The 20508-nt window shown below is 40.2% G+C and overlaps 1 protein-coding gene and 1 pseudogene across 2 annotated transcripts in view; one reads left to right on the top strand and one right to left on the bottom strand.

Annotated features, from left to right (window-relative positions):
• The window catches only part of UBE2G1 (ubiquitin conjugating enzyme E2 G1), a 53777-nt gene that overhangs the window by 8582 nt on the left and 24687 nt on the right, over positions 1–20508 (bottom strand). For both annotated transcript variants that reach the window (XR_004266175.1, XM_032271694.1), the window contains one exon: positions 10737–10839. Coding sequence is in view for 1 of the 2 variants with exons in the window: in XM_032271694.1 (XP_032127585.1) it covers positions 10737–10794 (58 nt within the window). In the remaining variant the exon portion in view is untranslated. Of the gene's footprint in view, positions 1–10736; positions 10840–20508 lie in introns of those variants that run through there.
• Positions 4336–6266, top strand: LOC116545077 (annotated as a pseudogene).

Here is a 20508-nt window from a genome sequence, read left to right as displayed (position 1 = left end):
CAGAAGGTTGAACATCACCAGTTTCTTTATGCTGATTTCAAACTATCGTTCCTCTCTGTTCTAGCCAGTCTTCTTTCTGTTCCTCAAACGTATCTCATCTTTTTCATCTCAAAACTTAGGCTCATTTTTTGTTCCTTGTCTAGGAACAGATATACTGCCTCCATCTGTCCATTTATTCATTTCATCATTTATCAAATATTTATTCAGCATTTATGTGTCAAACTCTAGGGGTACAGCAGCGAAAAGAATCTCAAGAAGTTTATATTTTAATGACTTTCCAGAACAGCACTGTGAAACAGAACTGTAATACTGGAGATGTTCTGTATTTGCGCTGTCCAATAATGTAGCCACCAGCCACTTGAAATATGGCTTATGACTCTATTTTAGACAACATTTCCAGATCACTGACATTTAATTAGCAATTATTCTTCAGGAATCGTCAAAAGAACAATACAATGAGTTGTACACATTAATCAAAACCAAAGAGGTCAAGTCAGCCTTACTGAGCAAAAACATTAAATTCCTGTCTTGTGGCCTTGGTACTAAATGTTGCCTCTACTGGAAATACCTTTCTCCTTTTGTCTTCTGATTATCATTCAGTACTCAGCTTAAATATTACCTCTTTCTAAATCTTTCTAAAGATTTTGACTAAAATCTAAACTAGCCACCAGGTCCCCTCTAGTACACTGACCTCTTTTTTAAATTTATTTTTTTATTTTTCTTCTTATCTAGGAATTGCTTGAGATGATCTCTTTAAATTTCTTTATTGCAATACCATTTCTAATTCTTCTACTGTTCAATGTGTCCAACCATTAGAGGCATGACTGTGGTTGTTTCAGATCAGTGAGAAAAGAAATTCTCAGCTCATTAAATGGTTTTCATTCATTGAACAAATGCACATTGTTTACCAAGTTACTCTAACCATTGGTCTACATCAAAGGAGAGAACAAAGCATCGGAGAGCACTGTGGAGCTTACCATGTTAGTGGCAGAAGGAAAATATCCACCAGGAAAAATATCAGTACTAAGTACTGTCATGGAATAATATGAGGAATCTATTGTTAAATTTTTAAAAGCAGGTATTTCTTTTTTTTTTTTTTTTGAGACCGAGTTTCGCTCTTGTTACCCAGGCTGGAGTGCAATGGTGCGATCTCGGCTCACCGCAACCTCCGCCTCCCGGGTTCAGGCAATTCTCCTGCCCCAGCCTCCTGAAAAGCAGGTATTTCTAAAATAATCTCATTTGTCTTTAGAGAAACAGTGGGAGCCGCGTGCAGTGGCTCATGCCTGTAATCCCAGCACTTTAGGAGGCCAAGGCGGGCAGACCAAGAGTTCAAGAGACTGAGGCCATCCTGGCCAATATGGTGACACCTCATTATCTGTACTAAAAATACTGAAATTAGCTGGGCATAGTGGCACGAGCCTGTAGTCCCAGTTACTCAGAGGCAGAAGCAGAAGAATGGCTTGAACCTAGGAGACGGAGGCTGCAGTGAGCTGAATCGTGCCACTGTACTCCAGCCTAAAGGCAGAATGAGGCTCCATCTCAAAAAAAAAAAAAAAAAAAAAAAGAAAAGAAAAGAAAAAGAAAAAGAAAAAACTGGGAGGCCAGGCATGGTGGCTCATGCCTGTAATCCTCCTACTCAGGAGGCTGAGGTGGGAAGGATCCTGAATTCAGCCCAGGAAGTCGAAGCTTCAGAGAGCTCTGATTGTGCCACTGCACAGCACTCTAGCCTGGGAAACAGAGTGGGACCCTTTCTCAAAAAAAAAAAAAAAAAAAAAGGAGGAGGAGGAGGTAAGGAAGGGAAAGGAGGGGAAGGGGAAGCAGAAGCGGAACGGAAAGGGAAAGGGAGAAAGAAAGGGGGCAGGGGAAAGATGAGGAGGGGAGGTGAAAGGGAAGAGGAGAGAAGGTGGAAGGGAAGGGAAGGGGAAAGAAAAGGGAAAGTGGGGGCCTGTTTGTATACACATAGAAAAATGCCCAGAAATAGGACATCAATATATAACAATAGTTAACGAACAATAGTGCAGTGTTATGAGATCTTTTCCTCTCTGATCTGCTCATTTTAAAACAGCTTGAACTGTTCACCACAAGCGAGTATGAATTTTTACTGTTTTTCCTGAACATGGGGGAGGTGCAGATTAAGTTTAAAAAAGAGACAGATCATTAATACCAAACACTTCTGAATAACACTTCTGAAATGCCACAGGACTCAGAGTACAAAAAGTCAGTGACCTTGATAATCCCATTTTTTTTTTAGTAAAAAGGAATAGAAAAAAGACTGTAAAGGATTATTGAATAGAGTAGAAAAGTACATAATAAATAGGACAATTTATACCAAAAGCTTAACAGTTGAAGATAGTAACTAGATGGGGAAACTGTACAAATCAAAATTTTTAAAAGAGATATTCAGAAGAAATGAAAAATTAAGAAATGTTAGCCCAGCTTAGGGCCTTCCTTTCCGTAATTCAGGAGGTTATCTATTGAAGTGAAAACATGAAGACTTGAGGGAGGAGAGGCTGGAACAGCTGCTGTGAAGAGTGGATTACACGAATAAAAGTCTTTATCTTCGCATTCTGTTACTCTGTGTGAGTTAGTGCCTACGTGGGTGTTAGGATATACTGATTATATGGACTCGTTTTTCAAACAGGGCTGCAAAAGCAATTTAATGGGTCACTAGCAAAGTTTTTTTGTTAACAAAAAGAGAAAACATGAGAGTTTATTACCACAAGTGGTTTCGCTTATATAATCTACATGTGTTTTACCCACTCATCTACATACACATAAGTATGCACCGGGTCATGATGTAAAGTATTTCTAACTATGGGTTTGAAAGCCGCAAACAGAAAACAGCAAAACGTGGTAGCACACACCTGTAGTCCCAGCTGCTTGGGAGGCTGAGGTAGGAGAACTGTTTGAACCTGGGAGGTGGAGGTTGCAGTGAGCCAAGATTGTGCCACTGCACTCCAGCCTGGGCAACAGAGTGAGACTCTGTCTCAAAAAAGAGAGTCTATGTAGAAGGACCTGAAAGCCAGCACCACAAAGCCCCTGCACTTGGTCCCACTGGCAGCCACACACCACCTGACTCCTTGACAACATTAAGTCAACTTTCCCATGTCACTTACTCTTGACTGGTTACATTCACTCAAAAGCTTAATAGCTGACTGGAATCCTCATCATGAAAAACTGTCTTAGACCTTCTAAATTGTTTTCAATCTCTAAAATGTCAACCAAATTCACCTAAGAGGGTAGCCCTGAAGATATAAAGCACACAATTTTCACTCTACTTGAAAATGCTCCCTTCCACTCTGAAGCAACCATGCTATTTCTGATAGTTTTTCTCCTACCTGTGGACCCCTCTTCTTCTATTTTACCTGTGGAAATTCGACTTGCTTTTTTTTAATGCTTAACTCAACAGTACTCAACTTATGCATGCAAACTTCTGCCAATCAGTCAAGTTAGCAAAGAGGAAGCCCAAAACCCATGAAGTACAACAACACTGTAGACTAAACATTAACACGTCACACATTCACTATTTTTCAAATATAAAAAGATGTGATTGTGGCTGGGCATGGTGGCTCACACCTGTATTCACAGCACATTGGGAGGCTAAGGCAGGCAGATCCCTTGAGGTCAGGAATTGGAGAACAACCAGACCAACATGGTGAAACCTCAACTTAACTAAAAATGTAAAAGTTAGCCAGGCGATCTACTCAGGAAGCTGAAGCAGGAGCATGGCTTAAGCCTGGGAGGCAGAGGTTGCAATAAGCCGAGATCACACCACTGCCACTCTAGCCTGAGCCACAAAGCGAGACTCCACCTCAAAAAAAAAAAAAAAAAAAAAAAAAAAAAAAAAAAAAGCATCGATGAATTCAAAATATCTTCCCTTTAATTACATATTATCTTCATCACAGATACTGCAGTACAATTACTACCATGATATTGAAAAGAGATATGGAGGCCAGGCACAGTGGCTCATGCCTGTAATCCCAGCATTTTAGGAGGCTTGGGCAGGTGGAGGTCAGGAGTTTGAAACCAGCCTGGCCAAGATGGTGAAGCCACGGCTCTACTAAAAACTACAAAAATTAGCTGGGTGCGGTGGTAGGTGCCTGCATTCCCAGCTACTTGGGAGGCTGAGGCAGAATTGCTGGAACCCAGGTGGCAGAGGTTGCAGTGAGCTGAGATTGCACCACTGCACTCCAGCCTGGGGGACAGAATGAGACTCAGTCTCAAAAATGAAAAAAGAGGTATGTAGCCAGCAGTTTCACATTTGAAAGAGTTGAAAAACCCAGGCCTAGTTCAAGTTTCTTCCATGAGGCCTCCCTTACTGTTTTTGTGTTAAATTATAAAAATCTTTCAAGGATCAAATCCTATACCATTCTGCCATATTTATTTTATTTAAATGATGTACTGTATGCTGCCGTCTGAAATGTGGTCAACATTAATCTATTAATCTATATTCCTGTTGCACCTGTCTCTTGTCCATTCATTTTATCTGCCCCAGTTCACTATTTTTTATTCTTATATTTGGAGTCAGGTGATCACTGCCTTGGCTGTGCTCTGCAGGTGCCGCTTTCTGCTGGGTCCTGGAGTTGTCACCCCCTTGGGCCTCTCGGTCTCCCACGGGCACAATGGAGGAGAAGGATGAGAAAGCTTGGGCAATGCTGGCCCTCTGGGGCCTCCAGTCACCTGGTAACAACTTCGGATTCTGTTTTTGATGTGCTTCATTGGCTCTGGCAGCTATTTTTGCTATGATAATCCTGCTGTCCTTCAGACTCAGGATAAACAGGATATGCAGGTGAATACCGTGAAATTCAGGCTGCTATATGCCTGATATTCTTGGCCCAATGTAGTTTTGTATTTCTTTGGTGGCTTAAAAAAAAAAAAAAAAAAAGAAGACTGAGTATTTGGAATATGATGGGACACAATTATTTTTAGCTGCTTTATTTGCACTGGACAGGTTGTTTTTGTTCTGGGTGGAATACTTAATGGTTTTTGGCTGATGGAATTTCAAAGTTTTGTATTTGGGATTGGTGCAGAGTGCTTAGCAGCTGCCCGGAATACATATGCCGTGAGCTGGTTTAAAGACAAGGAATTAAACCTGGTGTTTGGACTCCAACAATTTAGCATGGCTAGAAGTACAGTAATGTGACTTCATGAGCTGCCTGTATTCTAACACTGAGGCTTCGCTGGGCTCTGCCGGCCACACAACCCTTGGGGTCACGCTTAGGACTGGGAGTGTAACATATATTCTTTCACTAATCTGTGCCTTCCTTGGCTCTTGCTTACTTAGATCACAGAGCAAAGAGAATCCTTCATAAAGAGCAAAAAAAAAAAAAAAAAACAGGTGAAATTTTTTAATTAACTGATGTAAAGGATTTCTCCTTACTCCTATGGCTCATATTTCTCATCTGTGTCTGCTATTGTGTTGCCAAGTTCCCTCTACTGGACTTGGGAAAGTTTTCTTTACAGAGAAATTTGAATTTTCTACCCAGGAATCAAGTGCAATTAACAGTGTTGTATATGTCCTATCAGCTGCCATGTCAAGTGTTTGGGCTCCTGGTAGATGAGACAGGGAAGAACACCATCTGGGTTCTGTGTGTGGTAGCAGCCACTCTTGTGCCCCACATGGTGCTGGCCTTTACAATGTGGAACCCTGGGGTTGCTTGTGTGTCTTCTGGGAATCTTCTATTCATTGCCTGCCTGTCCATTATGGCCAACAGTGGCGTCTGTAGTTCCTGAACATCAGCTGGGAACTGCACGTGGCTTCAGGCAGTTCATTCAGAATCTTGGGCTTACCATCATTTCCGTTATTGCTGGCATGATACTGGGTATGCGGGGACATTCGTTTTTAGAAGTTTTCTTCATTGCCTGTGTTTCTCTGTCATTTTTATCTGTGGTCTTACTCATTTTGTGAATCATGCCCAGAGTGGGAACCTAAATTATTCCACAAGACAAGGGGAAGAAATAAAATTTTCCCATACTTATTAAGTTTATACTCCAAGAATGTTATAAAAAAGAGCAAAAATAAATTTAAAAAAATATGTTTAAGTGACTGTGTCATGAGAATGGCTTTGCACATCATTGGTTTGAAATTCTCCATTTAAAAACTTTATAGACATTAGAAAAAATAATGGAATGGCAAGTTATATTTATATCCAAATATACCTATTTCACAGTGTATCTGTGTGGACTATTTTAGCCTGTGTCTTTTCTTTGTGTGTTGCTGAAGAATTCTACTTTTAATAGGCCAATTAACAATGAAAGGTTTAGAAAATTGCTCTGGAACATCCAGATGAACTTCAGAAAGAACAGTGAAAAAAGAAAAATATTAGAGCTTCTGTTGAGATCATCTTGATTAAGTGTGTATCTTAGGGATACAGCCTTTTCTTTACAGCAGAAAAAAACAATGGCATTGCCACAGGCATTCCCTTTCGTGGTAGGGCATAATGCTAGAAAATACCTGACAATATTTTTATGAAGACTCCTTCTATTCACAGCCAGTAGCTTGTGCTCTACTCTGTAGTTATGTGGACTGCTGAGCAGTGACCCTTTTGAATTTATTTCTGTTACTAAGGACCCTAATCTCTTAGGGACACAACACCGTAGTACAAACTTTCGGTACAGTTTTTCAAATAGTCTAATTAATTACTACAAAGTGCCCTTCAAATTTTTGACTGTTTACGAAGATAAGTAACAAAACCGCAAAAGGAAAAAAATACTTCTTTTTTTTTTTTTTTTTGGTTATTATAAGCAACAGAACGTTGAGCACTAACATTTCCTAAGCAGAGTGTTTACCCTAGAAATAAAACTGCTAAGACCAAATTGAAGTAATTGTTCAAAGTCACTCAATTCAGAAAAGTAGAAGAGTTAGGGAGCTAACCAAGGCAGTCCCCGAAGTCCACGTTCTTCAACACCACAGGATAAATGGTATGGCATTACCATTGATCATTCCATTTCTAAGCAGTGTAGGCACTAGGTTCATTCCCTCCAGAATTTCATTACAGAACAGATGGCTTCTGCCTCTATGTCTTACACAGGACTGCAAAATAATTTTGTAACAGGAATAGAATTTTGCAACTGTAAAGGAATGTAATTCAGAGTTTTGGTTAACTGACTCTTCGTTTTCTATATCCACCCAAGGTAAGGCAATACTACAAAACGCATAATCTTAAGATTCTCCAAATTCTTCAAGCCACTGCCAGTGGTTAAAAACAAAATAAATAAAGCATATTCCTTGAACAGACCAGCCACTGGTGATGAAAGGAAAAGAGAGATAAAAGAAGTTATACAGTCACCATTCATTAATACAAATTTATAAATGTTATAATTATCCAGTGATATCTGGGTTTCTTAAACTTTCTGGGTTTTTCTGTTTATTTGTTTAAGACAGGGTCTAGCTCTGTTGCCCAGGCTGGAGTGCAGAGCACGATCTTGGCTCACTGCAGCCTTCACCTCCTAGGCTCAAGTGATCCTCCCACCTCAGCCTCCTGACTGCAGGCATGTGCCAACATGGCTGACTTACTTATTTTTTTTTGCAGAGACAGGGTTTTGCCATATTGTCCAAGCTGGTCTTGAACTTCTGAGCTCAAGTGATCCACCCTCAGCCTCCCAAAGTGCTGGGATTATAGATGTGAGCCACTGTGCCCCACCTAAACCTTCTTACAAACCTATTGCCACTTCTATCTGAAATCTTAATTTCTGTGGATATGAGTGGCTATCCATACTGCTTGATAATCAGTTTGAAAACAGCGGGTATACCACACCAGTTTCAGAATACACATTTCATAGAAAGACCTTAAAGACTACTGTAAGGGAAAGACACATTAATGAAAATAAAAAGATGAGTATGACTGAATTAAGACTTGTGGTAACTATAGGAGTTGTGAAGTAACTCTTGGATGTAGTAGCTTTCAGTTACATAGACTGAAAAGAGTGTGGAGTGCTGTCTAGTGACTAAATGAGGGCTAATGATGGCATAGCGAGATAATCACACGAGCTTTTACAGAACTCTGGTACAGTATTACTTCTATTATCTAATTATACAGCTGTGAATATACAAACCACCTAGGTTTGGGTACCATCTGAGCCTACACTAATTTATTTTCAGTCCTATAACACACACACCCCATTCCAAGCCTCTCTTTCCCTTCACAGGCAGTTATTTATACATAAGGTCTGTATGTCCACTCCCAACAGTGCACTTCAGTCAGTTCCAAGATGGCCTCTCCTCTCTCCATTCCACTGAAATAACTACAGCAACATCACTACTTCCTGTTAAGACAACACACACTTTCTAGGCATTCTATAAAGTACTTGATTGTTGGCAGCATTTGAAAAGGCCTTTCTCACAAGCCTTTCTTCATTACCCTGTGCCTTCCTTTGCCTTCCTCAGGTCCCGCCCTAGGAGCGTGCTCTCTCTTTTCCTGCGCAAAGGCTGCTGATCTCAGAAAGGTACAGTCCAGAAGTGACCACCAGTTTTGTCGGCAGCATGTACACACTCCAGAGGAGCTGCCAGAAATATGGCGGTGATTCATGTCTCAATTCAACAGCGAACACTTTAAAAAATGTATGCCAAACACCAGAAATGGGTTTTTATTAGTGAAAACAAAAAGTGGTTCTCTTTGGTGGAGCTGGAGGTATACAACATACAGTCAGTTATGTGAGGCTTTACAATAGGATTATGATCTGAGAAAGATCTGGGGTGATTTTGTACATTACAGAGTGAACACACCCAAGCCTGTAAGATATGGCCTACTTACACACCTGGGCTTTATGATATAGCCTATTGCTCCTAGGCTGTAAACCTGTACAGCATTTTACTGTACTGTATACTGTAGGCAACTGTAACACAATGGTAAGTATTTGTATATCTAATCCTGAGAGGTTAGGAGTTCGAGATCAACCTGGTCAACATGGTAAAATGCTGTCTCTACTAAAAATACAAAAATTAGCCAGGCATGGTAGTGGGAAACTATAATCCCAGCTACTTGGGAGGCTAAAGCAGGAGAATCACTTGAATATGGGGAGGCAGAGGCTGCAGTGAGCCAAGACCATGCCACTGCACCCCGGACGGAGAGACAGAGTGAGACTCCATCTCAAAAAATTCAGTGAGGCCCTTAGAATTGAGTTCCAATCTGGATTCCTAACCAATGCCCCATACAGACATCTGTTTAGCAGAGTTTTTCTTGTTTTCATGTACATAATACAAGGGTAACCAGATTCTGTCACTGAAATGTTGCTGTGTCTTCACTGGGCTCACATCCAAGGTGTGATAAGTGGTAAGGATTTGGCTGCATCAAACATCTTTTGGTGAAAAAAGTGTCGAGAATTTTGCTTTCAAATAACAGTAAGGTTACAAGGAAACACAAAATGGTCTTCAATGGCTACTGTTATCTGTCAAAAACCTTAATCATGTGGGGTGACAAAATTTAGTTATCTCAGTTTGTAAAACTTATCAATGCAAACTACCATCAGGAATCACAACAGTAAAAATTCTGACTGGCAATAGTTATCACAGACACCAATGTCCACAGTACGGCTCAACTCTGTATGTATCAGCCTGGCCTGGCATAGAAATAGCTCCAAATCTTCTTTTCCATCTGCTGTTTTCTGTGGAGGAAAAGAGCTACAAACTTAGAAAACCTAAAAACAACTACTTGACCATCACCAATAAAATGTTTGACGCGTCCAAATCCTTATCCACTTAGCACCACTGAGATCAAGGCTGAGTGAGGAGGTCTAGTCCAGACTTGAAGAAACTCAGATCTAGATCTGTCCCTGTCACTCAGTTGTATGGCTTTGAGAAGGCCACTTCATTTCTTTCCCCAATACTTCAACTGCTATAAAAAACAGAAACTTGTACCAGTCACCAATGTAAGCAAGTCTGGATGCATCTTACAAAACAATACATGTTAGTAAATGTAAGTTAGTCTGCAAACACTCAGAGCAGAAAAGAAGACTGTGGTCTTTGCATCTAGAAATGTACTACACAAAATATTTTTTAAATTCTACCTCTCTTCTACTGTTCTTGAATACCACTACATTATTGTCTATCCTTAAGTCACTGGTTTAACAACTAATAGCCAGTCAATAGATTATCATACAGTCTAAAAATAACTTTCAATAAATTAGGAGAAAGTGACCATTAGTTTAGTTTAGGATAAGAACACCTAGATTCTAACCAGTATTCAGTAGGGACCCAATTAGAGAACCACAAAAATAATCAATCTTAAAAATTCTCCTTAGCCTTCTTAAGACATCGATGTATATAATACACTCTCTATAAAAACGTCCAAAAACGCATAACTCTCCTGCCTCCTGAGTTCAAGTGATTCTCCTGCCTCGGCCTCCTGGGTAGCTGGGATTACAGGTGTGCCACTACGCCTCACTAATTTTAATATTTTTAGTAGCGACAGGGTTTCGCCATGTCGGCCAGGCTGGTCTCAAACTCCTGACCTCTCAGGTGATCCGCCTGCCTCAGCCTCATAAAGTGCTGGGGTTGCAGCCGTCAGTCGCTGCACCTGGCCTGAAACTATTACTTTTCATAGCAACAGATCTTAGACATTAGAGCTTCAAGCAGAACACAAAAACCCTTCAATGATCAATTTCAGTACAAAGGATGCTGAACAGAGCCATTTCTCCTGCTCCTTAAAAAATAATTTCGTTTCAGTTTGCCAAAATAGTTTTGAATTCAATGAATTAAAAGGGCTCCATTTTAAAGATGTCAGTTTCTTTATACTTACTAAAGTGTATCTGGAGGGCCAATAATAAGGACTTCCCATCGGTAGAGATCATTGTCATCTATTAAACCTGCAGAAAAGCCTTCCACTGGATTTTTGTTGAGTTCTGTGGAAAAAGAAAAGTTTATTTAATACATTTAAGCATATAATTTTCATCCAAATTACGGAACTTGAACATACATATTCAAGGAAACCATTAAATGCATGCACCTTGCCAGGCAAAATGCTGCTTGATGGCCAAAGCATTTTCATGTCTATACTGTGAGGAAGCCCTGGGTAAAGCAAACTAACCAGAAGATCAGCTTCTACTGGTATCCACCAGCCAGGCTCTTGTCATTCTAGGTGCCCCTACAGTGGTCTTCTAAGAAACCCTGTTAAAATGCAGATATCCAGGCCCATCCCTCAGAGATTCTCATTAAGAGGGAGCCCCCGAAATCAAATCAAGTTGGCAATTCTTATGCTGCTGTCTTTAGGGCATACTTTCAGAAACTTCAACAGAGTATCTAATCATACCTTTTCATTGGAATGTACTGAGCTTAGTAACTTTCATTTATACTACCACTTGTATACCTAACTGACATGTCCCTATAGTCTTGGGGGCCTGCTTCTACAGTTGGTGCTCCTGTGTGCCCATCCATCTTTAAGCACAAGGAGGGCAGAGGCCCCATATGTCTTGCCTGTACACGCTGACCCTCTGAGAGCCACAGCTCCTCGGACACAAGGGCAGCTTAAGAGTAACAGCTGGAGTATACAGGAATGGCTGTAGCATCATGAGGTTGTTCTCTTCTAAAGAGAGTGCTATGGCATGCAGAAAGGTTGACAGAGCGGGAAACAAGAGAGGCGAGGAACTAGCTAGGTGGGGGCACACTGGCCAAGACAGGGACCTTAAGGAGCAGGTGAGGAGGCGTACAGAGCCCAAAAGGTTTCCAGAGACACCAGGATTAATAAAGTACTGGCCTACTGATGGTGAGTAGATCATGTGAGGAACGTTTAAGCAGCTTTAATGAGGTATAACTGACATTCGGTGACTGCGCGTACTTAAATTACACAATTTGGCTGGGTGTGGTTGCTCACGCCTGTAATCTCAGCACTTTGGGAGGCTGGAGTGGGTGGATCACTTCAGGTCAGGAGTTCAAGACCAGCCCGGCCAACATGTTGACACCCTGTCTCTACTCAAAATACAAAAATTAGCCGGGTGTGGTGCCGTGCACCTCTTGCCTCAGCCTCCTAGTTACTCAGGAGGCTGAGGCAAAAGAACTGCTTGAACTTGGGAGGCAAAAGTTGCACTGAGCCGAGATCACACCACTGCACTCTAGCCTAGGTGACAATGCAAGACTCCATCTCCCCCACAACCAAAAAAAAAAAAATATTTAGTAAGTACTGACATATGTATACACCACAGGAACCAACACAACAATAATCACAAAAGTGAATGTACGTATCAGTCACCCACAAGGTTATCAAATGTTTTACCTGTCAGGGGAACTGAGTACTCATTGGCTCAAATTGGAAAGTGGGGACAAAGAACACACAAGAGAGTGGTTTGAAAAGAACTTGCTGGGGCTCTCAACAGGTAATTCTCACGTACTACCTGCCATCATCCTCAAGCGGCTTTGTCTAATGATGAAAGTCAGTATAATACAACTCAGAGTGCTACAAAGGATTGAGCCAATGTGTAGGTCACTGAGGAGATACTAAATTTTTTTTTTTTTTAAAGACGGGGTTTCACCATGTTGGTCAGGCTGGTCTCGAACTCCTAGCCTCAGGTGATTTGCCTGCCTCAGCCTCCCAAAGTGCTGGGATTACAGGCATGAGCCACTGCACCTGGCCTATTTTTTTTTTTTTCTGAGGAGATATTAATCTTTTGGGCAATCAGAAATGGTATTACTTCAACAACATGCCAGCAAAACATAAGAAAGCCAATAGTGAAAATTTATGTTTAGGCCAGACAAGGTACCTCACACCTGTAATCTCAACACTTTCAGGAGGCAGAGGTCAGGAGTTCAAGATCAGCCTGGCCAATGTGGTGAAACGCTGTCTTCACTAAAAATACAAAAATTGGCCGGGCATGGGGGTGCACACCTGTAATCCCAGCTACTCAGGAAGCTGAGGCAGGAGGATCACTTGAACCCAGAGGCAGAGGATGCAGTGAGCCGAGACCACGCCACTGTACTCCAGCCTGGGTGACAGTGTGAGACTGCACGTCAAAAACAAAAATAAAAAATTTATGTTTAAACATGAAATGCTTCTTTTCTTGAAATTTGAGGGGAGATTTTTATAAGTCTAGTATTTTTGGATAACAGACAAACTAGATTTTATAAATACCTGAAATCAGTGCTATATTACAAAACACAATAAAGGTATTTTTACTTTAAAGTGGCTAATCTAACATACTTTTTAAGATGCTGAAAGTACAAACACGTCAAGATGGGAATAGCATTCTCGTTATTTCGTTTATGCACACGTGTACTGAGCGCCAACAATGTTGCAGACATTCTCATAAAAAACAAGAAATTCCACTTTACTGTCAACTGAGCGATGGACTGGAACACACACAATTGCACTGTGAGCAGTTATTTTCTACCTGAGTTATCTCATTTCCAACTTTTTTCTAGATAAACACACCACATTACTCGGACCACTTTCTACAACACTGTACATAGGAGTTTTGTGGAAGATTCTATAATATATCCAGAAATTACCTAGTTGCATTTTCCACCGGAAATGCACGGTTTATAAACATAGGTAAGCTCTGAAATTAGTATATATGGTCAAAATTATCCTTGAAAAATTCATTACACTTTCCATAAAGTATATCATTGCTTCTTATTCTTGTCAAAACCCCCAAGTTCTTAAAATCTTTTGCCCATTCCCTCCATGCATTTCTTTCACCAGCATAATTGTGTCCTTTGCTTGTTCCATGTAATACAAAAGCCATGATGAAAAATGTCCAACATGTCACTTTTGTCATGGCTTCTGCCCTCAGCATGATACTTCCTAGATCTACATGCATGAATATTTAACAGGCTTAATCCACCTAAAGTGATAGAACCTTACCATACCTTCATGAATGCCTCCTTCAAGGTCCATATCTATACTAGCCCGCTCCCATGAAGTCTTCTCTAAATAATTTATCAAATAATCTTTTGACTTCTGCTAAATTCCTACTGATTGTACTTTCAGTCTGTCTGTATCTTCTGACACATGAGTAACAGCAGCTCCTGATTCCCAGAGAACTAAATGGGCAATTACAATGTGCTCCAACAACAGGACAAGAATTTGGGGGCACACAAAAAAGAAAGGCATATAACATAGCCATGAAGAGTAAGAAAGGCCTTCTAAAAAGGAAAAAAATAAAGGATCTGGGTGAGGGAATGCAAGGTTTAGAATCTAAACTTCTACATAGAGGAGCACATACAAAAACTTGAAATAGGGCAATCAGTATATGACTGGAATGGCAGGGGGCAGGGGAGCAGCTCAAACTAAACAGAATGTCAAAAGCTGGACAGCAAAGGGCCTTTGTAAGCCCTGCATGCTTGGACCTTATCCAGAGGGCAATGATAAGCCTTTGAAGGGTGGTTCCTTTTTTTTTTCTTTTAAACAATGGGGTGACCTCATGAGATTTACATTTGTAAAAACCAATCCTGCAGTATGTAGAAGATTATATAAATAAGGCGCAATGAGGACAAACAAACAGCAAACGATTAAAGTAATCCTGAAAAGTGTACATCAAGTATACAGTAGCAGAAACAATGAAGAAAAAGGGTATTTAGAAGATAGAATCAATCAACCTAACTTGGTGATGTTACAGTAGTGGGGCTGAAAGTATTGTCAAAAATGACACATGAGCTGGGCATGGTGGCTCACTCCCAACACTTTGGGAGGTTGCGGTGGGCAGATCGTTTGAGCCAGGGGTTTGATACCAGGCTGGACAACATGGCAAAATCCTGTCTCTACCAAAAAAAAAAATACACACACACACACACACACACACACACACACACACACACACACTAGCCAGGCATGGTGGCATACACCTGAAGTCCCAGCTACTCGAGAGACTGAGGTGGGAAGATGGCCTGAGCCTAGGAGGCGGAGGTTGCAGTGACCTGAGATGACACCGGGGCATCCAGCCTGGGCAACAGAGCCAGATCCTGTCTCAGTTTAAAAAAATAATTTTTTTTTTTTAAAAAAGGAAAATGGTATATAAAAAAGTTAAGCAAAGTTACCATATGGCCCAGCAATTCCAATGCTGGGTATATACCTAATATCTGTCCACATAGAAAGTTGTACATGAATGTTTGTGGCATCATTAGCTGTTAATAATCAAAAGGTAGAAACTCAAAATGTCCATCAACAAATAAATAAACTGCAGTATATACATACAGTGAAATATTATTTTGCCAGAAAAAGAAATGAAGTACCAATATATGAAGCTCAATAACATCAGGCTAAGTTAAAGAAGCCAGATACATAAGGTCACACATCATGTTACTTATTTTATATGATATATCCAGAATAGGCAAATCCAGAGAGACAGAAAGCAGATTGGATAATGAAGGGAGGGAGAAATGCGGCATCACTACTTAATGGATATGGGGGGTGGATGTAATGATGTGATGAAAAAATTTTAAAGCCAGTGTAAGCAAAATAATAATAATAAAATAAAAATAAATTTAAAAAAATAAAAAATTCCAATGCAGGATACCTGAAGGGGTGAGGGGAAACAGTGTGAGCTGGTGGTTGGTTGCACAACATTGTGAATACACTAAATACCACTGAGTGGTACACTTTAACACGGTTACCTATAATGTGAATCACTCCCTCCTTTTTTTTAATGACACCAAATTTCTGTGCAAGGGTAGAAATCTGCTTCATTCACTGAAATGAGAAACATAGGAGGAGGTACTGGTTTGGCAGGAGAGGGGAAGAAATGGTGCTGGGTTTAGTATTAAATGCCTTTTGTTAGGGGCAAAAATATATTGTTTTAAAAAGAAATCTAGCCGGGAGCAGTGGCTCATGCCTGTAATCCCAGCACTGTGGGAGGCTGAGGCAGGGTGATCATCTGAGGTCAGGAGTTCAAGACCAGCCTGACCAACATGGTGAAACCCCAGCTCTACTAAAAATACAAAAATTAGCCAGGTGTAGTGGTGGGTACCTATAATCCCCGCTACACAGGAGAATAAGGCAGGAGAATTGCTTGAACCCGGGAGGCAGAGGTTGCAGTGAGCCGAGATAGTGCCATTATACTCCAGCCTGGGCAACGGAGTGAGATTCCGAGAAAAAAAAGAAAAGGAAAGGAAAAGAAAAGAAGAAAAAGATAGAAAAAGAAACAGAAGGAAGGAAGAAAGGAAGGAAGGGAGGGAGGGAGGGAGGGGAAGAGAAGAAAAAAGAAAAGAGAAAAAAGAACTCTGAGCTGACAATAGAGACTTCAGGGTTGTCAGAATATAGTTGATAACTGAAGTCATAAGATGATGTATCACGCAAGGATAAGCATTAGTAAAAGCTGTAGGGGATGTAACTGAATGAATTCTAGAAAGTATTAACAACTGAAAAACAGAAAAGAGGAGGCTGCACAAGGTAAACTGAGAAAGGCAAGCCAGTGAAATAAGAAGCCAAGAAAACATTTTATTAAAGAAGCTAAAGGAGCTGCATTTAAAGGAGAAACTATCCAACAATGATACAAACATACAGCTCAGGGAAGAAGGGGTCTGTATTCAGTCCACTGGATTCAGTTTAAAAAAAAAAAAAAAAAAAAAAGGCCACCATTGCCAACGGCATAAGCAATGTCAGCGTAATGGTGAGGTGGAATCCATGCAGACAACGCTGAGTTGACAAAGGGAAGATGAAGTGGAAAAACCCAAGTGGAAATTTTTTCTCAAAGTTTGACTTGAGATGGAAAAGTATAGTAGTCACAGGTAAATGAAATTCAGGCAAGTTTTATTTTAATGGAAAAGGCTGAAAGATGTTAAAACATCCTATCTGTGTTTAAAGTTGATATGGATACGTCACACTATATTCAAATCCAGATGCAATTACAGATATCAACAAAGAGATATAAAGCCTAACTACAAGAAAATATAGAATTATGTTTTTTCACATCATTTTGAGTAGAGGTGGTCCTATGCAGGACACAAAACTCAACAGTCAAATAATGCTCCACAGAATACTTTAAGTGCAGCACAGCAATGCAGTCTGAATACAAATCACTGGCAAAGAATATGTGCAACATAATAGGGAGGAGTCTAAAATCCCTAATACAAATAGAGCTTCTGTAAATCCCAATGGAAACCAAAACCAAAAAGTGACCATGCTTGACCTTCTACTTATATTCCTAAGGTATCAGGAGTTGTGAGCGTGCCAAAGATGAAGACATATCTTTTCTGATAGAGACACAATTAAGAGTTGGAAAGGGCTAGAAAGACCTCTCTGTCTCAGCGAAGTCATGAATGCTAAAACACAAAAGTTTACAGTTCTAAAGGAGGCAAAACTAGGCAACAGTAGTACAAATCAGGATAATAGTATCATTCTTTTTTTTCTTTTTGGAACGGATTTCCGGGGTACTGGTAGAGGCATGCTGCCCGTAGTATGTATGTACTTTCCTGCCAATGTTATACTTCAATTTTTAAAACTCGGTAAATCCTGGAGTGTCCGGTGACTGTTAAATGAGAGTTATGCTCATGCTATGCATCTGGAAATCACCGTGGGCCCGAGTGGTCTACCAGCCATGAATAAAAAGGAAACCCAAGGACAAGGAAATGTCCTTGAGAGTAATGGTTTGAAATGTTAAGTAATAGAAAATAATGCATGAGCAGACTTACTAAGATAGAGTCGTTACGAAGAATAAGGATAAAAAGGAACAGGAAGAGCATATGAAAAGTAAAATCCTGCATTCTGAATCTGAAATGGAAGAATATAAAATGGCATTGCTTTCAAATATCTACTTCTGAGACGTGTCCACTGAAAAGGAATAGAAAAAATGAACAGCCCAGTAGTGCCCAGAATGTGGTCTCTAAATAGGAATTTATCACTAAAAGGGACCAGGGCTTTTCAGAGAAATGGCTGACTCTAGGTCTAGAGCAAGAAATGTTTTAGGTTCATCTCATACATACCAGACAAAACGGAAGCTATCAAGTTATACCATGATACTGTGAAAAAGACTCAAGAGCCAGCTTGAAGATGCCTCCACTGGTCAAATATGGGACAATTTGAGTGTCAATAAAGTTAGTAACAACACATGAATGAAATACCCAAGTTTAAATCTATGAGTTTATAACTGTGATATCAAAAACAAAAACTCATTTATCACCAATACAGGATGCTAGTAAACCATCTTGTTACTCTGAAAATCAATTTTAAAAAGCAAAAGAATCAATATTGAGTGTAATCCTTTTATCACAAATTGTACCGCCAAGTATTTAAAAGAGTAATATTTGATCAAATGAGGTTTCTCTCTATAAAAATATTCCAGCTAAAAAATGAAAAATAAGTGAAACATTGCCATTTTATCATTTAATCCAGGCATTTTAAAAGACAACCAGGATTACACATCTCCCGAAAAATGAACAAACCACCAGATATGACGTAATCTCGCCTCACATATCTGAACCTGTTCAAGCCCCTAGGTACAATTAATAATTCACAAAAAATAGAAACAGAAACATGTTCAAGGACATCCCTGGGACACAATTAGCAAGATCTGCTCTGCAGGATATTCTAAACAAGACCTAGAATCTTCAGCAAATGTACTGCAAGGAGAGCAAAAGAGAAATTAATTCGAACATTTTTTAAAATTTATGATAATTATGACACAAATAAAAATTTGTAGAGTAACAAGACATTTGACAATATCCAGAAATTGTTAACTTTGGCAATGGTATTGTGCTGGGGATTTTCCTACCACTTTTTAGAGATACATACTGATACCACAGAAATGTAAGTCCTCAGAAAGTGTATAAGAAACTGCTTATTTCTGATATCAACTGAGTCAATAACAAAATATATTTTTTCAAAGAAAAAAAACAGATACATACTGAAATATTTCAGACAAATGATCATGTTTAGGACGTACTTCACAATCATTAGGGAGAGGGATAAGATACGGATCATGACCTAGTAACTTCAGGGGCTGGGGAAGTGCATGGAGGTTCATTATGTGTATCTGTCTACTTTGGTATTATTATGCATTTAAAATTTTCCTCAGAAGAATAGTATTTTCAGTACTGTCGATCATTACAAAAAAATAAACATTCACTGCACTCAGCAAAATACAAATTCTCAGAATAACATTCCAAGCCCCAACTATATGTCATTTTGTACTAGACTACTAAGATAATAAACTCCTTTTAACTGTAAGTGTACTTTGCCGAGACCAATTGTTGAGTAAGTCTAACTCCTATAAAGCCAAATACAAAACTAGAGTTTATAGCCTAGCAACTAACGATTTTCCTTTGTGTCTGGGTGAGCATGGTCTCCTGCTTCGGGGAATGTTGAGTTCCTGTCAAATCTATACAACACAGTCGGCTGCAAGGTGCACATCTGTAAAGTGACTATGTTTGCAGCAGCTTCACTCTGAACTTTTCAGACCATAGACAGACCCTTTTACCCAAATAGCACACAATTACTCCTAACTATTGAGACAATTTGTCAAAATAATTTTGACCTTATTGTCAGAGGAATAAACTGTCATCTTACCTTAAAATACAAAAATGCAGCCGGGCACGGTGACTCACACCTGTAACCTCCAGCATTTAGGGAGGCTGAGGCAGGCGGATCACCTGACATCAGGAGTTTGAACCAGCCTGGCCAACACAGCAAAACTCCATCTCTACTAAAAGTACAAAAATTAGCCAGGTGTGGTAGAGCACGCCTGTAATCCCAGCTACGCAGAAGGCTGAGGCAGGAGAATTGCTTGAACCTGTGAGGTGGAGGTTGCAGTGAGCCGAGACTGCGCCATGGCACTCCAGCCTGGGCGACAAGAGCAAGACGCTGTCTCAATAAATAAATAAAAATGTCACAAACCAAATCACCAAAAGTAATTGCAAAAACATTCCTGTCCTTCAACCTTCCATTAATTAATATTGAATAAAAGTCAAGTATAGCAATCAGAAAGGTTTATTTCCTCTTTAGATTTTAAGATACATCAATTTAATAATCTTTACAAATTTCTGGTAAACCTTAAAAATCAGCTTAAAATTAGAATTTTTTATTTATACCACAACACGGGCTACAGGCTAGCTGATTTCCTAATCAAAAACATTTTTGGCCAGGCACAGTGGCTCATACCTGTAATCTCCGTGCTTTGGGAGGCCAAGGTGGGAGAATCGCTTAAGGCCAGTAGTTCAAGACCAGCCTAGGCAACAGCAACATAGAGAGACCCTGTTCTCTACCAAAAATGTAAAGATTAGCTGAGTGTGGTGACACATGCCTGCAGTCCTAGCTACTGTGGAGGCTGAAGCAGGAAGATTGTTTGGGCCCAGGAGTTTGAGGCTTCAATAAGCTTAGAAGGTGCCACTGCACTCCAGCTTGGAGCAAGACCCTGTCTCTTAAAAAGAAAAAAAAAAAAAATTACAGGCCAGGCTCAGTGGCCTCTAATCCCAACACTTTGGGAGGCTGAGGCAGGAGGATCACTTGAGCCCAGAAATTTGAGACCAGGCTTGGCAATACAATGATACCCTCTCCAGGCGTAGTGGCTCACGCTTATAATCCCAGCACTCTGGGAGGCGGAGGCAGGGGGATAACCTAAGGTGGGAGTTTGAGACCAGCCTGGCCAACA

This window comes from Sapajus apella, unplaced genomic scaffold, assembly GCF_009761245.1.
Source record: "Sapajus apella isolate SASKATOON/1434 unplaced genomic scaffold, GSC_monkey_1.0 scaffold245, whole genome shotgun sequence".
Taxonomy (NCBI): Eukaryota; Metazoa; Chordata; class Mammalia; order Primates; family Cebidae; genus Sapajus; species Sapajus apella.
This window is presented reverse-complemented; position numbering and strand designations above follow the sequence as displayed.